This window comes from Podarcis pityusensis (assembly GCF_964106645.2).
Source record: "Podarcis pityusensis genome assembly, chromosome: 6".
Lineage (NCBI taxonomy): Eukaryota > Metazoa > Chordata > Lepidosauria > Squamata > Lacertidae > Podarcis > Podarcis pityusensis.
The window spans coordinates 30,549,542-30,576,015 of NC_138030.1; the positions used below are offsets into that span (position 1 = coordinate 30,549,542).

At 43.2% G+C, this 26,474-nt stretch overlaps 1 protein-coding gene across 4 annotated transcripts in view; it reads right to left on the minus strand.

Moving 5' to 3' along the window:
• The window catches only part of RALGAPB (Ral GTPase activating protein non-catalytic subunit beta), a 56,700-nt gene extending 36,900 nt beyond the window's left edge, over positions 1-19,800 (minus strand). The window contains exons 1-7 of one of the 4 annotated variants that reach the window (XM_081010365.1): positions 19,558-19,800; positions 8,033-8,248; positions 6,419-6,621; positions 4,755-4,918; positions 3,211-3,397; positions 1,736-1,867; positions 441-619 (exon numbers count right to left, since the gene is read on the minus strand). In XM_081010365.1, coding sequence (XP_080866491.1) covers positions 441-619; positions 1,736-1,867; positions 3,211-3,397; positions 4,755-4,918; positions 6,419-6,621; positions 8,033-8,218 — 1,051 coding nt within the window. In that variant the 5' untranslated portion in view covers positions 8,219-8,248; positions 19,558-19,800. The remainder of the gene's footprint in view (positions 1-440; positions 620-1,735; positions 1,868-3,210; positions 3,398-4,754; positions 4,919-6,418; positions 6,622-8,032; positions 8,249-19,557) is intronic. The other 3 variants (XM_081010364.1, XM_081010367.1, XM_081010366.1) reach the window with 3 other exon arrangements.
• Positions 19,801-26,474: the final 6,674 nt, after the last annotated feature.

A 26,474-nucleotide genomic window follows, 5' to 3' on the forward strand; every position in this document is an offset into this window, starting at 1 on the left:
CTGAACATATTATCAATTACTTTTCAGTACCTCTAAGCAAGATATGGGAGCCCTATTTAGGAATTAGTTTTGCTGGGGACCACTCCAAAAAGGGAATAGGGCAGGTTGCAGATCAAACCCCAATATCTTGTTGCAAGGGCCTCATTGCCCCCAAAGCTGTTCATCCAAACCTATTTTGAGATTGTGGGGTTGGATAGGTGAGAGGGGCAGATGATACCAGAACTGGGAGCTCAATTTGGTCCAGATGTCACTGGTCCCCAACTGATGAAAATAGAATACAGTTGCTGCACAGATGACAAGGAGAAAATGATGATTAACACAAACAGCCCCGCAGACAAACATCTGAAATATTAGATGTACCAATACAAAGTATTAACATCTATTTGAGTTGCTTACAAAAGGCAAGTAACATCCTATAAATTAAGAGTAGAAAATGTTACCTAAAAATGCATCCACTAAGCAACTGATCCCACGCATAGCACGAAAAAATATTTGAGGCAGATGTTTAAGGCAGGGATACTGATTCAATTCCTGAGCCATTCCACTCACATTCAGGAACTGTTCCTGAAATTTGGGAGTTGAGCTTATAATTGCTGGATTACTCAAATCCACAGGATTACTACAAGGGAGAGAAAAGACTCTGTTTAATCATAATACATTTAACAGATGTAAAAAGTAAAATACACTAAATATTGAAAGTTTAAAATGTTCATTTTTTAAAAAAAAAAGCTCTGATACGAGTTGAGATTAAACCTACCAATTAAAAGATAGACAAATCATTGTACTATGTTTGCCACTTTCGAATATTTCACATGTATCCACTTCCTATTATTATTTACCTACCTTCTCTCACACTACTTTTCAAAGTTGCTTTAACTTTTATGGAAGTTTTAAAGAAGTTGACAGCATCTGTTTATAAGAACAGTGATCAACTACACCCAGCAAACAAAAATGCTGAAGTCTTTTGCAAATTAAAAGTGCTATAAGCAGCAGTTACCCTGGGGCACATGATCTTTGCCTCCAGCTGAGGAGTATGAAATGAGACAGTATTGCAAGACCCCATGCAACTGAAGAGACAAGGAAGCACTAAGGTACATAAAAATAGGCTACTCAGTGTCTGTAGCTGCTAAATATCTGAAGGGAACCAAAATGAAGGGTATACAGAATTGCAAACGAAAAGTATTTGAAGCCATGAATGAAATGTTGAAGGGCAAAACTATACATAGTGTTCAGGAGAATAGTTGAAGACAAACAAGTATCAGGTAATAAATTCCAGAATGACTGTACAGTGGTACCTCTGGTTGCGAACGGGATCCATTCCAGAGCTCTAGTTGCATCCTGAGGAATTCGCAACCGGAGGTGCTGCTTCTGCGCATGGCGCGGTTTAGCGCTTTTGCACATGCGCGTGGGACGAAAACCAGAAAAACACTTCTGGGTTTGCCGCGTACATATCCCAAAAGATACGTAACGGGAGGTGAATGCAAGTAGAGGTACTACTGTATCTCTATCACATGCAAACTAGACAGACAGAGCTAGTAACTGATCCTACTATGAGTCGGATCTTGTCACAGGCACCTGTGAGGCATTATCTGCCACAATATTATACACCCCTTCCACAACTAGGGCATCTGATTCCAATAAACCACACCCCCTAGAGGACTCATTCACATATATAACGTATCAAATTTTGATAAATACACTAGTAACATTGCATGCTTTTTCTTATGTACAGTACCTCAGCATATGTAAAAAGCGAAACCACGTCTGGGCAACACACTCATTATCCATTTCAGGAGGAATCAGACTGGCATCTTCATCAGGGATTTTAAAAGGCGGGAACGACGGCCCGTATGTAAAACGTAGCAATCTGGAGGAAAAGTCAGACTAACGGTGAGTTTGTAGTTCTGCATGATTTCACTCTGCCTAATTATAAACGATGCATCCATATTTCATTGGAGATATCTGCTTCCCTCTCACTATGGTGAAGTAATGGGGCTTCCTCCAGGTTGGAATCCACCTCACTGGTGGAGGCCAGTGGAGAGAAGCCCATGTGTCATCCAAACCATTCCCCAACCATCAACATGAGATATTATAATTGTGCTCTTTCTATCATTTTTGACATGTGGTTTGCCCAGAAAGTATGCTATTTTCAACCTAATAAAGAGTTGAATTAATGCTGCAGTTCCCGCATCCAAAAAAAAAAAAAAGCTGACTCCAGATACAAATAGGGACAACAGAGAAACCAAAATATGTGCAAAGAAGTGTTTTGTGCAAGGGAGACACAGAGCTTGCCATTTTCTACATACAAGAGAGACAAGAAAAAGCTATACCAGAAACAAATACTGTCTGGTTATGTCAGTTGTCAAAGAGTTCACGCTTTGGATCAGGATGTTAAACAGAAACAAAGGAGAACAAAAATGTTGAGAGTGTTCTCTCAGCCACTGCCTTTCATTAAAATAAGATCAGATAGATTAGGTCTATTTCAGGTCTTCCTTAAAAATAAAAACAAAAACACACACTGCAAAGAGCCCCTTCTCTCCACCTCAGTTCATTGACCAACAATGATATGCATTCCAGGCTGGACAGGACACTGATGCCAAGTTCTCATTGAGCTGGTAATCCCGAAGTCAGAATGCAGGCTTCTCCCTGACATGTCAATTTACTATGTGCAGGCATTTTTTTTTTAATATATGGTGGAGCATTCCATCATAGGAGCTCTGACCTATATTGTGAAATACAGTCATACCTCTGCCTCGATTGTCCATTTCGGCGGACGTCCGTGGCAAACCCGGAAGTACCGGAACAGGTTACTTCTGGGTTTGCCGCTTCGCAAATGCGCAGAAGCACAAAACTGCTCCACGCACAAAGCGATGCTCTGTTGAGCGTCTCTTTCGTCGAGCGTTCGGGACTCCGGAATGGATCCCGGACACTCGAGGAGGTACCACTGTATTACTTCCCAGGCACAGGTTTTTGCCTCCTCAGTAAGAACTAGGTCCAAGGTTTAAAACTTATTTTTAATACATGGGGCACAGTCAAGTGTGGTACCTGAGAGTGAAAAGCAGTCCCCTTTTTCTGTAGCAAAATGATGGATTTTTGAGGGTGAAGGGAGAGATGCTACTAAAACACACTACATAAAAATGGAAATAACTACATTATTAGCGTACAGTGGCAGGCTGACATATGGGGGGGAAAGCAATAGGTTTTCAGTACCTGGCTGTAAGGGCACAGATTACTTTGCTCCATTGCTCCACCACTGCAGAATGATGCCTCCAGTTTGCTACCATCTCTTTGGCAGTTTTCCAATAAGGTGGTGTGGGGAAGCACCGGGAACAGGCTAGTAACCAGACTTCAAACAGCACACCAATCAGCTTCTCTGCCAAATTCTCAGCAATGCCGCCTACAAAAGAAATAAAACAGAGAAAAGGGCTTAAAAAAAAAATTACCTGTGGGGTTTCTTTTTATCATCACTGAAGAAGAAATTTCCAAATATTCCTTGGAGAAAAACAGCAATCGGATATTGGGGATCTTATCAAAACAAGCTGATGTGCAAAGTGTAAAATTATTTGAATGGGATAGTAAAGTTAAAATTATCTTGGGTTTGTAGACTTTCCATGATTAAAAAGAATAATTACCTCAAATCCTATTGCTATTTTTAAATATTAATCTAAAATAAGTAATTCACGTATTATTAGATGGCAAATGTTAACACAGCTAAAGATCTATCATAGAGAACATCAAGAACACTCTAGAATGTTCATGCACTTAAAAATGTAAGAATTTCAAATTTAAGAATTGGGAGACAGGAAAGAACAATCTAACCAGATGAAATATGGGAATGGATGTGGGGGGAAATATCCTATCTTAATTTATGCATGAATTCCAAAACAATGCAGCACTGGTATGCAGTATATGGCAGCCTTAATTTATGTCTAAAGATTGCAAACTTATTAGAAAACAGTAAGAAGTGGATGCATCCACAGCCAGGGCAGTTTCTCAGCTTCTCAGTGCTAGGGCTCTTGCTGGACAAGGCAGAAGTTGCAGCCACCAGCCTCCTGCCTGTCAAGCCCTGTGCCCCTTCTCTCCCAGCAAGCCCTTTCTGCCTTTTCTCAAGGGAAAGCAGGCAGAGAGGCAGTATGCCAGGCCTGTGCACTGTTGTTTGAAGGCATCTTGAGTAGCTTTTAGGCTACATTCAACTTAGCAGAAAGAGGGATTTTTTGCTTGTTAGACTCTGAATGGCCAAGGCTCTCCAGGTGCCTTGGCTATGAAGCTAGCAAATAACCTTCATCTTTCCTCCCATTTTTGCATCACCATTGCACAGCTGATGGCACAAGCTCTGCCTGCTACTTCAGCTTCACCATTACAAGAAAAGATGGCTGCTTGCCAGAGGGCAGCTCCACTCCCCATGACAGTGTTGAAGCCTAGAAATCACTGCCTAGCCCTAGAGCACCTCTGAATGAATAAACGAGAGGTAGTAAAAGGGCCTTAGCAACAACATGTCAGTAAAAGCGGCATCTGCTTCAAATGGTAATAGAAATGGAAGTATCATTCAATTCCTGTAGCAATTCCAAATTAAGAAATTAAACAGAATCAGGACAATTGGACAATAATTATTTCAACACCATTCATTTCATGACAATAGTCCCTCTAAATTTTGAATGGTGGGAAAGAAAAAAAGATGAGGTTCTTAAATTGTCACACTCAGGCCAGAGCCACACACTATAAACAGTTATGGGGAAAAAGGTAAAGACCCAAACCTTGCACTGTTGGAGCTGCCAGCAGAATATCATTAATCTGTAGTAGAAACAATAATAAAACCTCCCATGTTTCTCTAGACATAGTGCTTGATTCACGAGCCAATTTCTGGACAGCTTTCAAAACTTGAAGACATAGTTTAATCTGACTGGTACCCTGATCCTGCCTGTAGAAGAAGAAAAAAATTACTTACGCCTGAATAAACAGAGTACTCCCCCCCCCCCCCGCCCGCCAAAGATAAATTAGACAAGAGATTGGAGGCATTCTTACAACAGATGTTTTGCACCTCTAATAAGAATTGTTTTTAAAATGAAGCTGGAGCTAAACTATCTTCACGCAATCTTAGAAAAGCCACTCATTTTCAAAAGATTTGCAAAACATCTAAACTCACAATAGACCAGGATAGTTTGTAATCCACCAGGTTGAACACAAACTACCAATTCCATATAGTAGGCCTAACAGGAGAACACTAAATCTCCTGTTTTCACTGTCCAGGACAGGCAGGAGCTACTGAACTCCCGTGGGCCAGAACACACGAGTGTTGGTTTGCATTAGGCTTGTTCAGGCTTGAGTTGAGATAGCCTTATTGCAAATATAGTAAATTGCATCAGATGAAGTGGAGCCCAAAGGGCAGCAAAATCTAAGTAAATGAATTGTGATGTTTGAATGCCAATATGAAAGCTGCCTGCAGCTTGTTTGCTCTTTGGTGGCCAGTGGCCACCAGACTTCACTGGAGCCAAGAGGCAATGGATTGCCCCGACATTCACTCCTTCCCTACAGGGAAAACTGAATGGCAAACAGATTCTTGTTCTGCTTCTTGTTCAAGCCACTAGGCAGCCCTAGGTATTCCAATTGCCATGCAGTCTGTACAGAAGACACTGAAAATACAGGGTCTGTGCTTCTGCATACCACAAGTACATCTGTGCATTCATACTGTTCACATGACAATGGTATTCAAATTGCCTAATGCTCAGGACAGAGATTAATCCACATACTTAAAGCAGAAAGGCTATAAAAACCCACTTCCCTCCAGCCTTATAGTGTACCCAAAGCAAGAATTAATGTAGATGACCATTATATTTGAGAGTAACAAAATATTGTTGTTGATCAACTATTTTTCAGGGACTGTTCCCACCACTTCAAAATGTGTAGGGTATAGATTTTTAGAATAAATATTTTACATTCTCATATAGCTTTCTTTTCTCTGTTCGTGGATTCCTGCTGCAGTAGAGACATACATTTTGCTTTTTTGTTGCTCAGCAAATTTAAATGTTAACAAAAACAAAAAGGAAAGACAAATAAGCTTCAACTTCAATTAGCACAAAATCCAGCAACAGAGATATGCGCATATAAGATTTGGATAATTTCAAAATGAACTTTTTATTCCAGCTTTGACATCTTCACCAGAGAGAGCATGCACCCTCTCAAATCCTTTTTCCCCCTCTTTTTTTTTGCAGCTGCAAATTATGGACATATGCTTTCTTAAATACACAAGTGTTAAAATCCAACCTCCAAAACAGTAGATTATGGTGCTCTTTTACCCTCCATGTTAATACAACAACAATTCTTTTAACTACACTTCTAAATAAATGTCTGCTGGTTACAATTAAACTTGGCTTGTAATCATGTTGCCTACATGAAATAATTCACTCTCCACTGCTCTCACCTTGGTACAAATAGATTTTGTAGATGTTTGAGAATGCTCTGAATATAAAGGTTTGGTTCTTTAATAACAGGTAGAGGAATTGAGTCCTTAGGAAAGACCAGAGCCATAATCCAGTCTGTGTACACATCAACGCAGTGCTTTACAGTATCACCGTCTAAAGGGAGGGTCAGTCCATAACAAACTACCTCCATGGTCCATTTTACCTAAGAGAAGAAGAAGTGGAAAGTTACATGACCATATTTTTAACGTGTCCCCATTTGGTAGATTCTTCCAAATGAAAACCGGCACCACAGCGTAGCACTGTTAACATGAGATAGACAAAGGATACACAGTAAGAGATAACAGAAAATTCATCCTCTAACAACTGTATTATTTTAAATCTGGAAATACCATAGCATGTAGGCCTGGATTCTAAGATCCACCTGACTTTGGATCTTATACATGTCTACTCAGGAGTAAATCCCACTCAGCTGAAGGGGGCTCACAGTTAAGTGGGTACAGGATTGTAGTCTAAATGGAAGCTTCCTGTACCCTCTCGCCCCACATACACTTGAGGACCTCATAGAGCCTCTCAAGAAGGTAGGACTCTCCCAAATAACATGAGATGGGAGTCTGCTGGGAGAATCACCCAATATCAGGTAGATTCCATTGACTTCCTTCAGTTAAGTTACCTTGACATTCAAGCCAGGTTGCTCATGCCAAGATCACACTTTGTGTTGTGCGAGAGATAAGGTGCTCGTACACAGGCTTGCTGAGCCAATCTACTGATCAGATATACTTTTATGCCACTTTTTATGTTTAAACCCTCACAGGACGACTTCCAACATATCAAATATAATGAGCACTAGGTAAAGGTAAAGGGACCCCTGACCATTAGGTCCAGTTGTGACCGACTCTGGGGTTGCAGTGCTCATCTCGCTTTATTGGCCGAGGGAGCTGGCGTACAGCTTCCGGGTCATGTGGCCCGCATGACTAAGCCACTTCTGGCAAACCAGAGCAGCGCATGGAAACGCCGTTTACCTTCCCGCCGGAGCGGTACCTATTTATCTACTTGCACTCTGACGTGCTTTAGAACTGCTAGGTAGCAGGAGCAGGGTCTGAGCAACAGGAGCTTACCCCATCGCGGGGATTCAAACCGCCGACCTTCTGATCAGCAAGTCCTAGGCTCTGTGGTTTAACCCACAGCACCACCCGCATCCCATAATGAGCACTACATCTAACTAAATTACTGCCATGTAGCACAGCTTGCAAACCTGTGGTCCTTCAGATGGTGTTGGACTCCCTTCAGTACCAGCCAGTATGGCCAACGGCCAGGGATACAAAAAGTAGTCCAGCAACCTCTGGAAAGCCACAGGTTCCCCATCCCTACCATAAAAGAACAGTGCAATTAACAATAAAATACCAACAAACACAGCCATATAAGCAGCACACAGTCTTACAAAAGAAAGAAAAAAGCTTTAAAATTATTTCAGCACCGAATCAAACCAGAACATCATAGAAACTATAAATGAGAAGGTTGTTCTAAACAAATGGGTCTTTATAGCCCTCTTAAATGCCTATAATGATGAGACTATATGTACTTCAACTAGGGAACTACAGGTTTTGTATACTCACTTCTTTGTCTGTTTTCAGTAAACTCTCACTGCCAGCTGCTGATGGAGCATTTAAGACTTGGCCAAGGGGACGCACAACAGCATTTGCCACTTCTCTCCCCACATTGTCAGGATAGCTGTGAAGTACACTGGTGTGACCCTTATCATTTTGAAGTACAAGATGTAGGGACCTCCACTCTGAGTACATAATGCCTCTATACTGCAGAGTAGACTGTACCTGGAAGGGGGGAAAGGAGAAAACAGACTTAAGATTAATTTTAATTGATATTACTTTGGTTAAAAAGGACACTGTTTCCACAAAATATAGCCAAGCATATTGCAAACACTTGGCACTAAGAAGTGCAACCCTTAGCCTAATGAAACGTATAGTTTTTCATGTGGAGATGCGTATCCTGCAGTACAGAAGTTGCTGTTATTTTGCCACCCCTTGAACTTCCATCAGCTGACATAACTCTTCCACTCACCATGGTTTACCATTCAGTTTGCTTTAGCTGGAAAGCAGAACCAGCAAGCCTCTCTGACACTTAAGAATGTGCTTTTAATAGTTACTTTCCATTTTTATCCAGAATGTAACTTTGGTTCCTATTATGGCCACTGGAAACAGCTCATGCAACTGACAACACTGGAGTGCAGTAATATTATTGTGGTGTCAGAGTGTACTGGCACTTCTTTCTCAACTATCGCTCAGACCAACAAAGAGCCACCTCTCATGAACTGACTAGTACACAGAAGCTGCTTGAAACCTCTTCCGTGCAGAAAAGCCATGCACTTCCACAAGCTTGCCATGGTGATTGGGTCTCATCACACATTTTAGCTTCACCTTACTGAAAAATATTCAGGAGAGGGAGCACAGAAAAAGGAAGAAGTTGAACCTCAAAGAGACAGCAGCGCACCATGTATCCCAGGGAGGCAACTCCAAGCACCCCACACAAAATAAGTGCATGCTAAGGAGCAGGCATGGGTTAGGAGACTTCATTCTGTATGTTAAGTCAGTATTGCACTTGGGGAGGCAGTTGCACATGACCTGCCACATTTACCTTGGTTCTTCTCCCCCTTGCTGCTGCCCTGGGTTTCCGCCTTCTAGCCACAAAGGTCTATACAAGTAAACCCTTCTCAAAGGCTAGAAGGTGCACCCAGTTTAGTTGCCCACAGTGAAGTATGGTAACTTCAGAGAGACTATATGGGAAGATCCAGTTGCTGCCATATTGAGACATGAATGAAGGCTCTTTTGTGCTGTTTTCACTCTACATATGTTATTTGAGTATTTCAGTTGAGAGGGTTGTGGTTATTTTTGCTTTTGATGTGGTTTGCTATATACCGTTAGCCCCTTTAAGCCATCTCCACTGGACTGGGAAAATGAAATAGAAATTTTAGTATAATGTAGATATAGAAGTGCATTGTAAACCACCCTGGAATATTTATGAGGTGTGGTATATAAATGCCATAAATAAATAAAGAGCTGCTTTGTTTTGGCTTTAAGCCTTAGAAGAAACACTAGTTAATAGTTCAGGAAAGATATTAAAATGGGATAATATGGCAGTGAATTTGCTGTATACAGACAATGCTGGAATAAAGGCACATTGTTTCTAATAGAGTGCTGCATATAAAAGCTATAATGCGTACACCAGGGGTCCTCAAACTATGGCCCGCCAGGGTCCTAAATCCGGCCCGCCCAACCATTGCAGAACCTGCCGCGAAGCTGTTGAGGAGACTCAACGCGCTTTGGAGAGCTTGCACCATGGTGCCTTTAAGCAGAGCAGGCGAGAGGGAAAGAGGCGGGTCAGGATTTTCCCCCTCCTGGCCTTGCCTTCCAGCCTGTCTCTCCCCACATGTGTCCGCCTCCCTCGATCCCCAGCCACCATGCTGCTTGCTTGCGCCCTGTGCTCCATCACCCCCTCCGCCATAGCATGCCACCCGATCCAGCGCCAGCCACTGTTGTCCTTGCAGTCCAGCTCAGTGGCTCCAGCCACCGCCTCCTCCAGGCAGCTCGCCCTCTGTCTCCTGCACCTGCGGTGGCCTCCACACTGATGGTGAGCTACGCACGGAGGGGGAAGAAGGTCACTCACAAGGAACGCAGGGCTCCGGCGCTTACTCATGAGGAAGCCCCCCTTGGGGCCGCTGGAGATTATGTCCAAGGAAAAAGACGGCCACCATCATCCTAGCGAGTTTTTGTCCTGGGAAAAGTGCTCGGGGGCTGGGCTGTGATCCAAGGCGTGTTTGCTTGCGAGGAATCCCCTCTCGGCATCAGGTTGCTCACGAGTAAACGTCTGCCTGCCATCCAAGAGGAGCCCAGGCGGAGGCAGGCTTTGAAAAAAAATGGGTATGGGTTCATCCGAATCCTGCCCCCCAAAGCGGGACTGAGCAGTTACTGAATTTCCATCCCACATTTTTTCTCTCAAAGATCAAGGTCTGTGGTTTTCGCCCTCCGCATTTATTCCTTGCAACTCCCAATGAGACACAATCAAATCAAGCAGCCTTAATAATTTCAATGCATCTCTCCCCTCTGAGACATTTCTTAATCTCAGGAACCATGCACTCAAAATTGCAACCATCTTTGGCAGCACCTATGTCTGTGAACAGATTTTTTCCCAAATGAAACATCTGAAATCTCCAACCAGATCCAGACTAACTGATGAACACTTGCATCACTTGCTACGACTAGCAGTGACAAATATGGAACCGGATATTGACCATCTCATTAGCCAAAAACAGACCCATACTTCCCATTGAAATACTTATAAGTTTATGATTCAAGTAGGTAGCTGTGTTGGTCTGATGCAGTCAAAAAATAAAATAAAATTGTTTTTTAATTTTTATAAGTTTATGTTGATTAAAATCATTCTTCCTTTTAAATATTGCATTTTTCCTGTTTTTTGTGCACTACAAATAAAATATGTGCAGTGTGCATAGGAATTCGTTCATATTTTTTTCAAACTATAGTCCGGCCCCCAACAGTGTCTGAGGGACAGTGAACCGGCCCTTTGTTTAAAAAGTTTGAGGACCCGTGGCCTACACTATGCTAGACATGGTCTATGCAATGATCAGCAGAACCTCATGAATGATGCATCGTATCCATGGAAAATGTAGCAGAGTGACCAAATGTATTACAGTAGGTTATATACCTGGAACTTCACAAACAGCTCAACTAGTCATCTTGCATTTCATGTGCTTATGCAAAAGGATACCTCTGTGATTCTGGTAGTTAAGTAGTGTGTATACTTGCCACATTAAGAAAGCCTGTCTCAAAAACTACTAATAAGCTGTGTCCCTTCAGTGCCAGTCACTATGTTGACATAAAACTGGTTAACTTCTAAAAATGGAACTGGCAGAACTCAGGAATCCTTGGAACTTGCATCTTCTGATCTGCCAGCCCCTAATCCCAAATGTATCTAAGCCTGCTCACTATGCTTGGCCATGTATATTAGAGAAGGAAACATATCAGAGGTACTACTTCCCCTACAAGTCTAAAAGAAAAATCTGCAGTAGTGAAATAGATTTTCTTCCTCTTTTGAATAGATGTCTATCTTCCACTCAGCACCAAAAGGAAAGAGTTGGCAGAAAGTGGCCTTTCAAACAGGACTGCCATAAAATTGGGAGATGTATATAAATAACATTTATCCAAAGGGGCGGGGGGAAGCTGAACTAAAATCCTTTTGCAGTATAACCTCCTCCCACAAATATATTCTTTCACCTTTGTCACAAACAGAGAAAGTACTGTACTCAGAACAAAGCTGATACATTCAGAAGGATATCCTCCACTCCCACACACTTCCTAAGGAATCAACTTTTATTTCCTGGACAAGAAAATGGCTTACAGCCAGAAATTTCCTGTGTGGAAGAATAGGAAACGGTCATATGCTTGTCACTTCTCTGTCAGAAGGACTGTACATTAGGATGGTAGACATTCCAACTAGTTCAGGATAATGAAGTATAAAATGCCGCCTTCTGACAAGGAGAGAGCAGTCCCACATCCAGAGGATCACTAAGGAGCAGGAGTAGACTTAGAGCAAGAATATTCATTTGGTCCAGGGTGGGGGAGGAAATTAAGACATTTACTGGGGGGGGGGGTTTAAAAAAAGTTTCTTCTGCTTTGTACTTGCTGTCCTACTTGCAACCACTTCTTTTGGTTTTCATATGCATTTCTCAGATGCGAGGAGTCAGTTGTAGACAGGAGAGCTAAGCCTGTCATCACCTTCTCTCTTTGAAGCCAGCTACTGTGATCCTTGAGTCTACAGTTGCCTCATTCTTCTCCACTCCCACTCTTATTCTTAGCAACTTCAATATCCATATTGACTCACATTCTGAATCTTGTTCAGCCCTTCCTCACACAAGTTCTTTTGCTTTCACCCACTCTTCTATACACCAATTTATTTTGCGTTGGCAAAACAAGACTACAGCCTGCCTAGTCGTTTGTTTTTAATGTCTGCTAGACCCCAAGTCAGTTTACCAGTGGCACAGAATGAAATGCCACTCCACCAGCCACCATTGAGCCAAGTGCTCCATAAACTGTATAGAGTGCTCAGACATTTCCTAAGAACTCCAATCTGCTCAGACCAATGGTGGCTAGAGGAAAGGAGCTTTGTTCAGCATCATTACCAATGGTAAACTGGGCTGGGAGCTGGAGCGTAGCATCACAGTGCTGGGCAGGGCAGAGTGGTTTAAACCTCTCCGCCCAGCTGAGCACCACAATGGGAAATAAAATACTCCATGCTCCTCTGTTGATCTTCACAGATCAGCTGAGCTGCAAGAAGGCAGAGGATATGCAGTGTGATCATGCCATGTTTGGTCTAAACAGCCCTGAGTGGAGGGTGTGACAATGAGGAAATGTGACCCTTGGACCAAAAAAGGTTCATCACCCAGTCTTAGATCTTGCAATATGAAGAAATGAATTGATTGTTAGTCTTCATTCTGCTCGTTTTCCTCTCTCAAATCATTTTGTTTGCTTTAATTACTTCCATTTAATTTTTCCTGTGCACTAATGCAACACGTTTTCCTCTTCCTCCCCCTGTGCATCCTAAAAATATGCTCCAGAGAGTGCTCCAGCTGTCTGAAGTGGATTTGAGAGTTGGGGAGTGGGGAAAGTTCTGCTGCACAAGCAGAAGTTTGCTGCACTAGCAGAACTGCAGTGTTGGACATGTCCAAAAGTTTCTGAACCCTTTGAGAACTTCATTTTCTACACTTGGATATCTGTGGGAACTCATCAGTCTTTTCTCTTGCAATCTCCTTATTCTGCAGTTGTGTATTTTGTGTTCTGAATGGTCACACATTAGACTATTTTGCTCTGGTTTCCGTCATACAACTAATATTCTGCTTTAGCAGTCTCCCTTTTTATCTTATTTTTATTCCTACATCAAAGCTGCTGAACATCTCTGCAAATCTCAGTAACTCCACTCATTATGAATTCATGCGTTCATTCTGCTCACATGCTTTAATTCTAAGCAATATTATTCATCTTGCCTTATTTTTATCAGTAAAAGTGCTCTCTTTAACTATGCTCTTCTTCGTTGGGTTGCAATATTCTGATATAATTCTCTGTCACTCTTGCCGAATCTTCATCCTCCTTTTGCTATTCTCTATATTCTGCTTCTGACAACATTCTTCTTTAGTTAATCCCACCACTACCTCTTTACTTTATCCAGTATATCTCTTGTTCTGTCCCCGCCTTCCTGTCCTTTTCTCCATTTCTTTCTCTCTTCTGGTGTTGTTCCCTTTGCTTTTATATACGCTATGCTATTTCCCCTGATACTTTAAAAAGCCTTCTGAATCCTCCTCCTCCCTAGAACTGTTATTCTTTTTCTGTTCTCTCTTTCATTCCTACACTTCAACAACCAATGCCTCAGCTGTGTTTCTCCAATTCCCCTTTTGACACTTCCCAATCTGGTTTTTGCTCTGTGTAAACTGAAGTTTTAAAACTGCTTTTCTGTTTAAGGTATCCTCAAAATAGCATACAATAAAACAAAGTAGCAGAATTTTCAAAAACCATGTTGCTTTATTAAGAAAAGACAGACAAGATAAAATTTTGAGCAGCACAGAATGAAGCAAAATCAGCCACAGAAAAAGTCAGCCGCATCAAAACTACCAAATACAGGAGGGGCAACTAAAGGACATATTAAAGGACAGAAAATAGTGATGAAAAATTAATAGGGGAAGGAGGAAGTTCCAGAGTCTGGTTGCTACAACTGAGAAGGCATTGTTCCACATTCCCAACTGCACTTCCCAGCCACAATTGTGGAACACAGAACAGGACCTCCCCAGGGACCTCAATAAGTGGGTGGGATCATTAGAACACGTAGTCCTTTAAATATGCTAATTATAAATCGGCTAAGCCATAGGACAAACCTTGGTTATAGTTCATGGTTAGTCTGGAGGGAGCTTAACCTTCAGATGACACGATAAGCCACACTATGGCTTAGCACAGCACTGCACAGCAGTGAAATGACTGGAAAGGAGCAAAGCGGCCAGAATCTGCCCTGTGGGAACCACTAGGTTTATGCTTTACCAGTATTTGGCTTAGCATGACATGCAATGCTTCTCTTCACGGTCTTCCTTTACTGACCCAATTAAGTTTCAATTTACAAGTATTTTCCTGCTCTTACCCCTTATCTGTCTTAGTTACTTTTTCCTTTCTCCCTTCATTCATGAAATGATATTATTATTATTAAACCTTCATTTCCTTGTGCCATTTCCTGTGCAGATGACATCTCTTTCACTCCCCTGGCCCTTGATGCATGAAATTCTCTCCTCTCAGCAAGCATCCTCTTGTCCTCCTTTAATATAAGCTCATCTCTTCTCTGTTGCATTTCCCCCCTGGTGTCATTCTATTTTTATACCCTTCTTACTGTTAGGCTAATTATTATACAGGTTTTACTGTAACTGTCGGCTGACAGAAAGAAAACACCAGCAGAATAGGGAGGCAGGCAAGTATCAATACTCCCCCCCTGCAGTACCACACATACCTAAATCTGTTCTGAAGGGTTGGGGGACTCTTTAAACCCAATTTAGGGGGCATTGCAGCAAGCAGGGAGGGAATTATTTCCCTCCATGCCCAATTGGTGTACTACTTGTGTAAGCAGACAAGATCTATTGGATGCCAACAGATTTTTCTTCACTTTAAAGTTTGTACACTACACATTAATTCAACTTTAGAAATAGGCAGAAATAGAAACATAATTCATCTTTATTAGCTAAGCTTAGAAGTGACCAAGCACATGCATGTAGTCCAGTCTCTCAGTGTGCTGTAGTTTGGTCCCCATGGCACCCACTCTTGCTGTACCACATTAAGTTAACTGAACATAGTTGCCTGTTTTGGCTGAAATAGGAAATGGTCATTAGCAGATTTCAAATAAGCCAGGAACCTAAAACTGTATTTTGAAGTTAGTCTAGAATACCACCTCATTCCAAACTAGGCAATGTTTCCCATTTCATATGAAACAGGCAACTATGATCAATTGAGCACTTCCTGGCTCACTGTGGTACACCAAGAATGGGAGCCATGGGGCTAAGTACAGGGGCAAGAAGGTCTGTGCATATTGAGCCATGGTATTATCGTCCAAACACAGCCACTGTTAATTTGTTCCCTAACATCCAAAATCCAAACATCAGTAATTATAGCCTAATGGAGAATTTAATAATGTACTGAAATATTGTGTGTCATCTTGCTTCCTTGGCAACCTCTTCAAACACGTAACATGGATGTAATAGGGAACCTATGGTCCTATAGATATTGTTTGACTCCAACCCCATCAGTCCCAGCAGCACGGCCAATGTTCAGGGATGGCAGTAGTTGTATTCAAACAACATATGAAGGTCCACACTCCACAGGTTCCCCATTGCACACTTTGGGGGAACTTCACAGAAGGCCCAAGGACAATTAGCGCTATGTACTGAAGGGCGATCAGAGAGCCAAAAGAGCTTGAGAAGCAGAACGGTTGAGACCCAAAAGATAGGAAAGAAGAAAGAAGAGGATGGAGTTTAAAAAACCCCAAACACCAGCAGACCCTGTACTAACACCTAAAATTCTTAACTCCCCAGCTTTAGAGCAGGGAGCTGGTGAAGAGGGCCAGTACATTATGGAGAAGTTGATGACATATCTTGCACACAGAGCTGTAGGAGAGGCTACTCCGTTATTATTTGATTTGTATTCCTCCTTTCAACCTGAGAGTTCCCAGGACAGTTGATGTGAAGGGAGGCAACAACATATGTAACTTACTTGACCATGCCCAAAGCTTCTCCTAGTCCTACAGAATAGTTTTGGTTGTGTGTGTGGTTTTTTTTAAAGTAATAAAGATTTAATTAAATCTGCTGGCTTTTTCCAAACAAAGTTTGTAGAGCCTTGAGGGCAAGCCAAGTATTTTCTTTTCGGAGTTGGTTCCTTTTGGCTTTGAATGTAAGCCTTTCCTATAGAACTCACCTAAGGAACATTTTAACTACTACTATTTGTTTATTATTGTTCTGATTATATTGGAGCCAGGATAGTATTTCTCAGCTTTTAAATCTCCATATATACGACCAAACAGAGCCACTCACTTCAATCCTAAACATATTTACCAAGCAGTCTGTCTGCTTGAAATCAACAGACTTCACACAACCCAAACATTTACATAAGTATAATATAAAAACAAAAATGTAGTAAGAGCAGAAACACAACCTTTTTTGTGAATGCCTACCAAGATAAATGGTTTCGTACACCTTCAAGAAGGCAATGAGATTAACAATGTACCTCTTGGAAATGGGTAATACTTAGGGCCATTACAGTATGGACACTACTTCTAGTCTACCCACAAAGGGAAGAGGATCATAAGAGCATGGGATCTACAGAGTGCAGACAGTATGGAGGTTCAAAACAAGAGGGGGAGTCTCTCAAGTATTTAGGTCTCAAAAAATGAAAGGCTTTAAAGGGCAAGTGCCAGAAGCTTAAGCTGGACACAGATGCAAACAACAAGCCAATGTATTTGCCACATCTGTTGAATATGCTCCCACTTCCCTGTCAGGAAATTAGTAGTGGCATTCTGCACAATAGTCTAACAGGCAGATTCACATAACTGCATTACAGTAGTAAACCTTACATGTTACAAAAAGCAGATAAATAAAGCAAGATAACTGACCTCCAAATATGCACAGCCTAAGCATTAAACATAATTGACAAAAAGCATTCCCGGCTTCCAGCTTATCTGGGGTCTTAAGTTTATAATACAAGAAATGCATCCACATGTTGCATTATTTTTCTCAAACGCTGAGTTTTTCTTATATATTTGCATAACTGTTCTCTTGTTCTTGTTCATTATGTCTGCTACCATTACGCTTGCAAAAGAATAGTGCTCCAGAGGATTCCTTACTTAGTGCATTGTATTGTTATGGGAGGGGAGGGAGTATGCAAAAATGCCCCTTCAGCACCACACCATAAAGGTAGACACCTTCCCCATTCTCTCTTACAAAATTTTACTATGGTATATTGTGCTCCCAAACAAAGATCTCCTTTTTGCTCTTCTGCATTTTCACATAACAAGAACAATGACACATACTCTCTGGTATACTTATTTTTGATCTGCTTCATGTGGAGTTTTTTGTTCATAGATGTACAACCACACTGCTTTGCCACAGCAGAAATACCACAACTGCATGTTTTTGCAAGAGCAACAACCCCACCCCATTGCTTTGTATTTTGATATTTTGAATGTTTGTTGTAAGCTGCTTTGGGCACAGCTCACACATATATTCAGAATGGCATGTAGACCACTGAAGGGATATAGAGTGGGAAGAAATGCTATTCAGCTAATCCGCAATAATTATCTTAAGTTATTTTATGTATGGTCTTTCAAGAAGTGTTACTATTCTGAGTACTTTTTCCGATTGGGTTGCTGAGGGCTGAAAATGGCATATGTGCACATGATCTGAGCCTATAATTTGCCAGGTTCTTAGGTTAATTGCTGCATTTTTACTTTTATTTTTTAGAACTTCAAAACAAAACATAAACCAATATATAACCACATACAAATTCATAGGTATTGTGGGCAGGATTCTACTTCTACTTTCATAAGGACTTCTACTTGCACAATGAGGCTTTCTCCTCCTGCCAATGAAATTGGCTTGGGGGGGGTCAGGAAAGCCCCCAGAACTGCATGGGGGGAATACAATTCTTGCACAGATAGAACAATCAGAAGAGTGCAACACTGAATTCTTTTTTATGAATATGTCCGAGGTATTACATTACCAGGTTTTGAAAAGCAGTCCTTTTGCAAACCTGTTTTTTTAGTAAAAACAGGATCTTCATAGCAATAACTTTAAAAAACAACTAAATTGGGGAAATCAGCGAGTAGAGTAACTGGCTGTTTGCCTTCAGGCATGAGGCAAAACAGCAAAATCCTGTCAGTAAGAGTATAACTTCTAGCTTCAAAGAAGCCAGGATTTCAAGTTAGGTTTTCAAACAACTAGGATGAAAGGCAGTAAATACACAGACTGGATTACAGACTACAGCTGCCCCAAATGGAATGAGACAGCCGTCCCCAGCCTCTCGCCCTCCAAATGTTTTCAGCAATAACTCCTATAATCTGTGACTGTGGCTATGCTGGCTGGACCTGATGGGCATGAGGAGCCAACCATAACAGGAGACCCACAGGTTCTGCTCCCCTGCTTTAAGGGAATAAACTCTTTCCACAAACAGTATTAATACGTAGCATTTATACATAGCGCTTTTTTCAAAGTGCTTCTCGCACATCAGTGTTGCCGATTTTTACAACTCCTCTGTCGCAAAGCACTATAATTACCCCTCTTTTTTGCAGAAAGCTGTGGAGTGCCGAAAGGTAAAAGCAGCAACAGGCGCAAACAAATTCATGACAACACATAGCTCCATTTATACCTCAAGTCCCTCTTGATGACATGCCATCAGTATAGTTTCCATCCACCTGAGCTTGACCAACAGTGTCAGCATCTTTGCCTAATAAACATGTGTCTCTGGCTGCTTAAGTTTAAATCCTGCTACCTATTTCCGAATTGGGAGAAGAAATGAACCCAGAATTTGCCAGCTGGCCAACCTTGCCCAGCAGCAACAACAACTACAAACTGGAGTGCAATCGTTAACTCACTCAGGCAGCTGCTGTAGGGGCTCTTCCTCGAGAGGGTGGGAGTGGGGAAAGGGATATTGCTTCGCCTCGGCAGGGCCTAGCTTTGCTTAAGCACCCCATGAGGGGCTCCAGGATCCACCGGAAACAAGAGCAACTCCTCTCCCGCAGGGAACACTTTCTACCCGGAGCGGTCTGCCGGGAAAGAGGAGCTGCTTCCCGGCCAGGGACAACCGCGCACACCGTTGTGGGAGGCAGCCCGGGGAAGAGCCCCCCGCTCCGGCTACACCCTCCCGGGAAAGGAGGCGGCAGCATCGGGCGTCGAGGCCTCCAACCCGGGAATAATAAAGGAGCGAGGCAGCCCGGAACGCAGAGGTCAGAGCGGGTGAGGGAGCGGGCCCAGCGAAGGGAGAGCGCGTCGTGGGCCGTGGTTCTTTTGCGGAGGGGGGGGTCGCCTGGCCGCGCTTACCTGCACCAAGGGGGCCGGCTAGCATGTCTGGGGCAAAGGCAAGCAGCTCCTCCTTCAAGCTCCCGGTTCCATAGTGCCCGCAGTGGGTGAGGGGCGGGGGGTGCGGGAGAGAAATCGGACGCTGCGCTCAGGTCTCTCCGGACACTTCCGGCCGCGCCAGAAAATTCACACCCTAGAGCCCCTGTTTCTACCCTACGCGGCGCGCACGCGCCTTGAGAACCTTCCGTCCCGCGCGAAATAAGTCCTCATATTCCCCCTACGGTCGTTCTCCACCGGAAGTACGCGTGCGTGCGTGATATTTCCCTTGAAAAGCGGTGGGAGAGTGAGGTGAAGGGAAGAGTTTTCAGGCAGGCTTGGGCGGTGTGCGCATGCGCAATGCCGTTCTATGCTCATCCCTTTCGTTGACACTTTTAAAGGGGCCGGTTTCGTTTTAATTTGTCCTGCTGTTGCGTCCTTGTTGTTAAAATTCCTAACAATGCAATCCTATGCGTACATGTCTACGCGGAGGTAAGCCACGCTGTGTTATTAGTGGTATAGGCATAAGGCCCTCAATACAGCCCACAAAAAGTTTTCAAATGTGCAGAATTCAAGCAATAACAAGCAGCTTGCAAAAATTTAAGTCAGCAAAATATCAAGGGTTTTTGTAAAAAAAACACCTCAAAAGCCATACTATCCAAGCTTAACGACAAAGACCCACCACCACCCATGCATCCCCTAGAACAGTAGGCCTTTAATTAGAGACCTTGCAGGGAGCTCCTAGAAGGGTCCTAAGCAGGTGGCGATGGAGCACAAGTGCAAAGGTTTGCCCTTTGAAAGACCAGACATAGTCCCCCACACAGGTTTTATGTTAGGAAGGCAGGAAGCCAGGATTTTTGTTAGGCTGGGGCCAGACATCTACCTGTCATTAACCTCTGTCCAGCTCTAGATTTGGAATGAAATGTCTCAACAGCAGTTGTTTTAGATTACTTTATATTGACTCCCAGTGCTCAGGAAAATCTGTCAAAGTCTCTACAATTTCTATTTTTAGTTAAGTATTTTTATTTATTTACTTGATAGCTATGCCCATGGGGCTGCCCTCTGAAGTCTCTTGTGTTCTGCATCCTCCTGTCATGATTTAAACTGGGCCTCTTTCCCACCCATGCATAGCTGTCAAGTGTCCCTTATTTGAAGGGACAGTCCCTTATTCCAGCGCCATGTCCCGCTGCTGTCCCTTATTGATGGATGTCCCTTAAATGTCCCTTAAATGATGTCCCTTAAATTTCAAAGGAAGCAGCTCCTCTCCCTCCCTTCCTGCCGGCCAGGGAGGAGGGAGGCTCCAACTGTGTTGCTTGGCTGTGTTGCTCACCCAATAAGAAGTCTAAGAACGACTGGGGGGTGGAGCTTGAATGCCTTGTGTGTGGCTAGTTAATACAAGCTGAGGGGTTTTTTGAATGCTGGACGTCATTTTGTTGCACGTGCTGCTGCAAACTTTGCAGTGCAAAGCCAGGCCGGGGAGCCATCTTAAGCTGAGGCTGCATAGGCCTCGTGGTGCATGTGATACAGATTCTATTCAGTTGAACCTCTGGTTACAAAGTTGGTTGGACAGTGTTCTCGAAGCTACAGGTCCCTTATTTTGGCTGCTGGTCCCTTATTTTCAAGGCTGCTGGTCCCTTATTTTCAAGTCTGTAAGTTGACAGCTATGCCCATGATGGGCTTTGATTCCCACATCAACCGTCAGGCAAGCTTGATTTGATTCCACCCCCCTCACTTGGTCACATTGTAAATCGTAACCCACCCCTTCTTCCCTAATGGGAGGGGAGAAAGCATTTTGTGGTTTGCCTCTGGTACCAAAATGTATTGGGCTGACACTGCCGTTACACCACACTTTAAGGAGGTTAGAAAGCTTGCCTTTAATACAACAATAAATCAAAGTTTGCTAATGTTTTAAACACATGCATAATGGATGCACAAACCATTTGCACAATTATAAAAAGCAATGTCTGAGAAGGCATATGACTATAGCCAACAAGGAGGAATAGTTAGTACTGCTGCACTATGCTGTCCTCAGCCTAAGAGCAATTCTGTTGTGGAATTTAGTTATAACTTTAACAAGCCCAAACTGGATGGCTAAAAAAACCAAAAAGAAAGTTCAGAACAGCCTTCACCAACCCAATACCCTCCAGATATACTACAACTTCCATCAGTCAGCACAAAAAAGTCTGGAGCTGCACTCTTCCTTCACTCTCCCTTCCATTACAGAACTGGGCCCAGGAGTTAAAAGATACCTCACTGAGAATATCAAGATATGAAAGGTAATTTCTACTAGAAGCTGTGATGGAAATTTGATTTAAGAAATCATTATTATCTATTTGACTTACTCTTCACTTAACTACAAAAAAGACATATAAAACAATACATTTCAATAAAACCATTCCAGTAGCACACCTGTTCTGAAAGCCCTGCACTAACTGTCAGGGAACTACCAGACCCGATTTAAGGTGTTAGTACTAAGACTAGAGGGGATGCGGGTGGCGCTGTGGGTTAAACCACAGAGCCTAGGACTTGCCGATCAGAAGGTCATGGTTCGAATCCCCATGACGGGGTGAGCTCCCGTTGTTCGGTCCCAGCTCCTGCCAACCTAGCAGTTTGAAAGCACATCAAAGTGTAAGTAGATAAATAGGTACCACTCTGGTGGGAAGATAAACGGCATTTCCGTGTGCTGCTCTGGTTTGCCAGAAGCGGCTTAGTCATGCTGGCCACATGACCCGGAAGCTGTCTGCGGACAAACAACGGCTCCCTCGGCCAATAAAGCGAGATGAGCGCCGCAACCCCAGAGTCGGTCACGACTGGACCTAATGGTCAGGGGTCCCTTTAGCTTTTACTAAGACTAGGCCACATGTTACAAACAGACATTCCCACTCTTAAGAGTGTGAGTGACAGGCTGGTGCAGGAAGGAAAGGTGAAGAGATTTTAAAAGTTGTGGAACCCCTTGGAGATACCTTCAGACTGGGGATTCCACACAGTCCTAATTAAAAAAGCATTGAATTAGCTCTTGGTAGACCATTTACTCCTATATTTTAGTACAGAAGCCAGACACTAGATGGCGTTAGGAACCAGAATTTGGATTCCTGCTAGCCTTTTTATGTGTGTAGGGGTGTGCAGGTGTGTTTACTTTCTTTTTCATGGTATTTTACTTGGAAATGATCAGCAGGAAGCAAAATGCAATGGTAAAAATGCTGAACTTGTAACATAAATGTAAGCTGCTATTTCTGCTATGTTGATCTCACAAAACATGAAAAACATTGTGTTTCAAACTCTTCCTCCTCACACATATAAACACTTATCCAAAGGGTAAGAGATTTCAGACTTTTAAAGGATCAGTCTCCATGAAAGGAAAGAGTACTGGAGACTCACTGACTTGTTTGCAAAGCATTTTTAGGATAAAATTGCTTGCATCCACAGGGATCTTTACTCCACTGTTATAGCACATGAATTTCAAGGGGAATCCAGAGCACGGTCTAGTCTTGTTGTGTTGGATGGGTTTCAGTTGGGAAGGTTCGAGGATGTGGACAAGGTGCTTGGATCGGTCAGGGCAAACACTTGCACTCTGAACCCTTGCCCCTCTTGGTTGAAAGAAACTATCAGGGAGGGGACAGCTGGCTGGGCCAGGGTGGTTATTAATGCCTCCCTCCGAGAGGGAGTTGTCGCTGCCTGCTTGAAGGAGGCAGTAGTAAAACCATTCCTTAATAAACACTCCCTGCACTTGGAAAATCCAAGTAACTACTGGCCAGTTGCTAATCTCCCCTTCTTCGGCAAGGTTCTTGAGCAGGTGGTTGCAGAAAAGATCTAGACCATCTTGGAGGAAACTGATCTTCTAGATCCATTTCAGTTGGCATTTAGGCCCAGTTTTGGCACAGAAACTGCCATGTATGATGACATCAGCCAGTAGAGAAACAGAAGAAATGTGCCCTTGTTAATTCTCCTTGACTTCTCAGCAGCTTTCAATACTATTACCCATGGTATCTTTCTGGAGCAGCTTTCCACGATAGAGGTTGGTAGCATCGCTTTGTGGTGGTTCTGTTCTTACTTGGATGGTCGTTTCCAGAGAATGATGCTTGGGGAGTGCTCTGTGGCCCTGTAGAGCCTTCAATGTGGGGTTCCTCAGGATTCAATTTTATCCCCTGTGCTACATTAAACTGTTAAGTGGGGTTATCTGGAGTTTTGGAGTAGGTGGTCAGCAATATGCTGAAGACACACAGCTCTACTTATTCCTTTACATTTGCAGGTATGGCAATAGATGTGCTGGACTGTTGTCTTGCCTCAGTCATGGACTGGATGAAAACCAATAAACTGAAGCTCAATCCATATAAGACAGAGGCATTGCTAGTGGGTGGTTCCCATTACCAGATGGCTGGGAGGTTGCCTGCTCTTAATGGGGTTTTACACTCCCTTTGAAGGTGGCTTGAGGCTCAGGTAGCCTCAGTGGTGTGGAGTGCCTTCCATCAGCTTTCGTTGGTGGCCCACCTGCTCCCTTATCTGGACAGGGATAGCCAAACGTCCATCACCTATGTTCTGGTAACCTCTAGGTTAGATTACTGCAACGTGTTATAGGTGGGGCTGCCTCTGAAGGTGGTTTGGGAACTTCAGTTGGTGCAGAATACAGTTGCTCATTGGGGCAAGACAGTTTGAGCATATCAGTAGCCCAACTGCACCAGTTCCCATTGAGTTCCTGGGACCAATTCAAAGTGCTGATTTTGACCCATAAAACCTTTAAGTGGCTAAGGACTGCAGCAGTAGCTCAAGGATTGCCTCTCCCCATATGAACTGACCCAGGCTTTGTGAGCATCATCTGAGGCCCTTTTTCGGGTGCCTCCTCCACGAGAGGTTTGGATGGTGGCAACATGAGAATGGATATTTTCTGCAGTAGCTCCCCATTTGTGGAATGCTCTCCCCTGGAAGGCTTGCTTGGCACCTTCATTATACATCTTTAAGCACCAGGCAAAAGTATTTCTGTTCAACCAGGCCTTTGGCTGTTTAACATTCTTTGTAAATGTGTCTTTGTTTTGTTCTTACTATGCATTTTGTGTTTTTGTTTTTATTTTATGCTGTGAACCACCTTGAGATCTTCAGCTTAAGGGAATCATAAAATAAAATGAGCCACAATTAGGCTCAAAGAAGGCTCATTGCTGCATGGGACCATCTTCAGGATGTACCGTATTTTTCGCTCTATAGGACGCACCCGACCATAGGACGCACCTTGTTTTAGAGGGGGAGAACAAGAAAAAAAAATTCTCCCCCTCTCTGCTCAGCGCCCCTTCAGCGAAGCGGCAGGAGAAACAGAGCCCCTTCCATTTCTCCTCCCGCTTCGCTGAAGGGGTGCTGCGCAGCTCTCCCTCTCTGCTGAAGCCAGGAGAGTCTTGCTTTCCCGGCTTCAGCAAAAGGAACCCGAAGCCTCTGGAGCGCAGTGGGACCTCCCGCTGCGCTCCGGAGGGTTCAGGCGGCTATCCCTGAAGCCTGGAGAGCGAGAGGGGTGGGTGCGCACTGACCCCCTCACTCTCCAGGCTTCAGCGAAAGCAACGCGAAGCCTCCGGAGCCTGCATTCGCTCCATAGGACGCACACACACTTCCCCTTAATTTTTGGAGGGGGGGGGAGTGCGTCCTATAGAGCGAAAAATACAGTATGCATGTGTGTATGCTGCCTGCCTCCAGTTCTGGCCCATATGGCTGCTCCTCTGGAATTTGATCAACATTTGTGTTTAGCTTGAAAGTTTGCAAGGCTGGGTCAATTAAGGATAGCAGCCTACATTTTCTTATGGATGCAGACATTGCACAAACAAGCTTGAGGGGCATATCGTATCAAGGAACTTCTACATTTCATGTCTCTTTGATGTCAACAGATGTCATTCTTTCTTTTCTGATTGGTTTGCTTTGTATGTCCCACAAAAGACCTATTCCCAGTTAAGTGCTATCAGACTGCAGCATGAGGGTAGGATATGATGCACACCTTCCTGAGAGTGAGTTCATTGAATCCAATGGGGAACTTCTGAGTAGATATGCATAGGATTGTGCCATGCATACTGCACAGCTCAAAGAGGCAAGTTTAATTTCAAGCCAATTAAAAAGAATGTCTATCATGATTTTAATTTAAATCAGGATTTCTTCTGATTTTAAATTAAATCAGGGTTTTCCCTCGAAGAATAGTTCCTCCATTCCTTCCAAAGTGTAGCATGCGAACAGGTGGCTGTACCTAAAATAGAGCAGGGCCCCTTCACCTTTAATAGTTGCATAGTTGTGTAGAAGAGGGAATTCCAGCATCTGGCAACACTGCATGCAGTGGAAGGAACCACAGCTATGTGGAAGTGAGGTGCCTTGATATAATTTAAGTGGGGGCGGGGTTTCCTGTTGGTGGCAATTCCTACCGCACAAAAATGAAACAGTCCCCAAATGAATGTAAAAACCCATTATGGGTTTTCCCCACCCTGTCAGTACAGAACCAATAGGATGGAGGCCAGAGGTGGTGCTGGGGTGATAAAGCAGAAAGCGCTAGAGTCTCACCGCTGCCAGATTAACATAAAAAATTCAGAGCATCAACTGCTAGTTATTACATTTATTTATTCAGATGTACAAATATGAATATTTATTCATAGTCGTACATATGACTAATTTCATCAATGTTGAATATAAGAGCTTATATAACGTTTTTGTCCACTAAATTAAGGAGACAGAAACGTGTCCAAAAAGTAGGTAGCATTCATCCTGTCTTGACAGGGCCCCCTTAAAAACACTTCTGAATTCCCTGACCAGCAGCATATATAAGGCAAAGGAGAAACTGAAATACAGTAGAGGAAGAAGCAATGCAGGATTCCAGCAATTAAAGCTTTCCAATCTTGAGACTTCTTCCCTATTGGCAATGGGTCAGTGCATCTGGCTGCTAACCA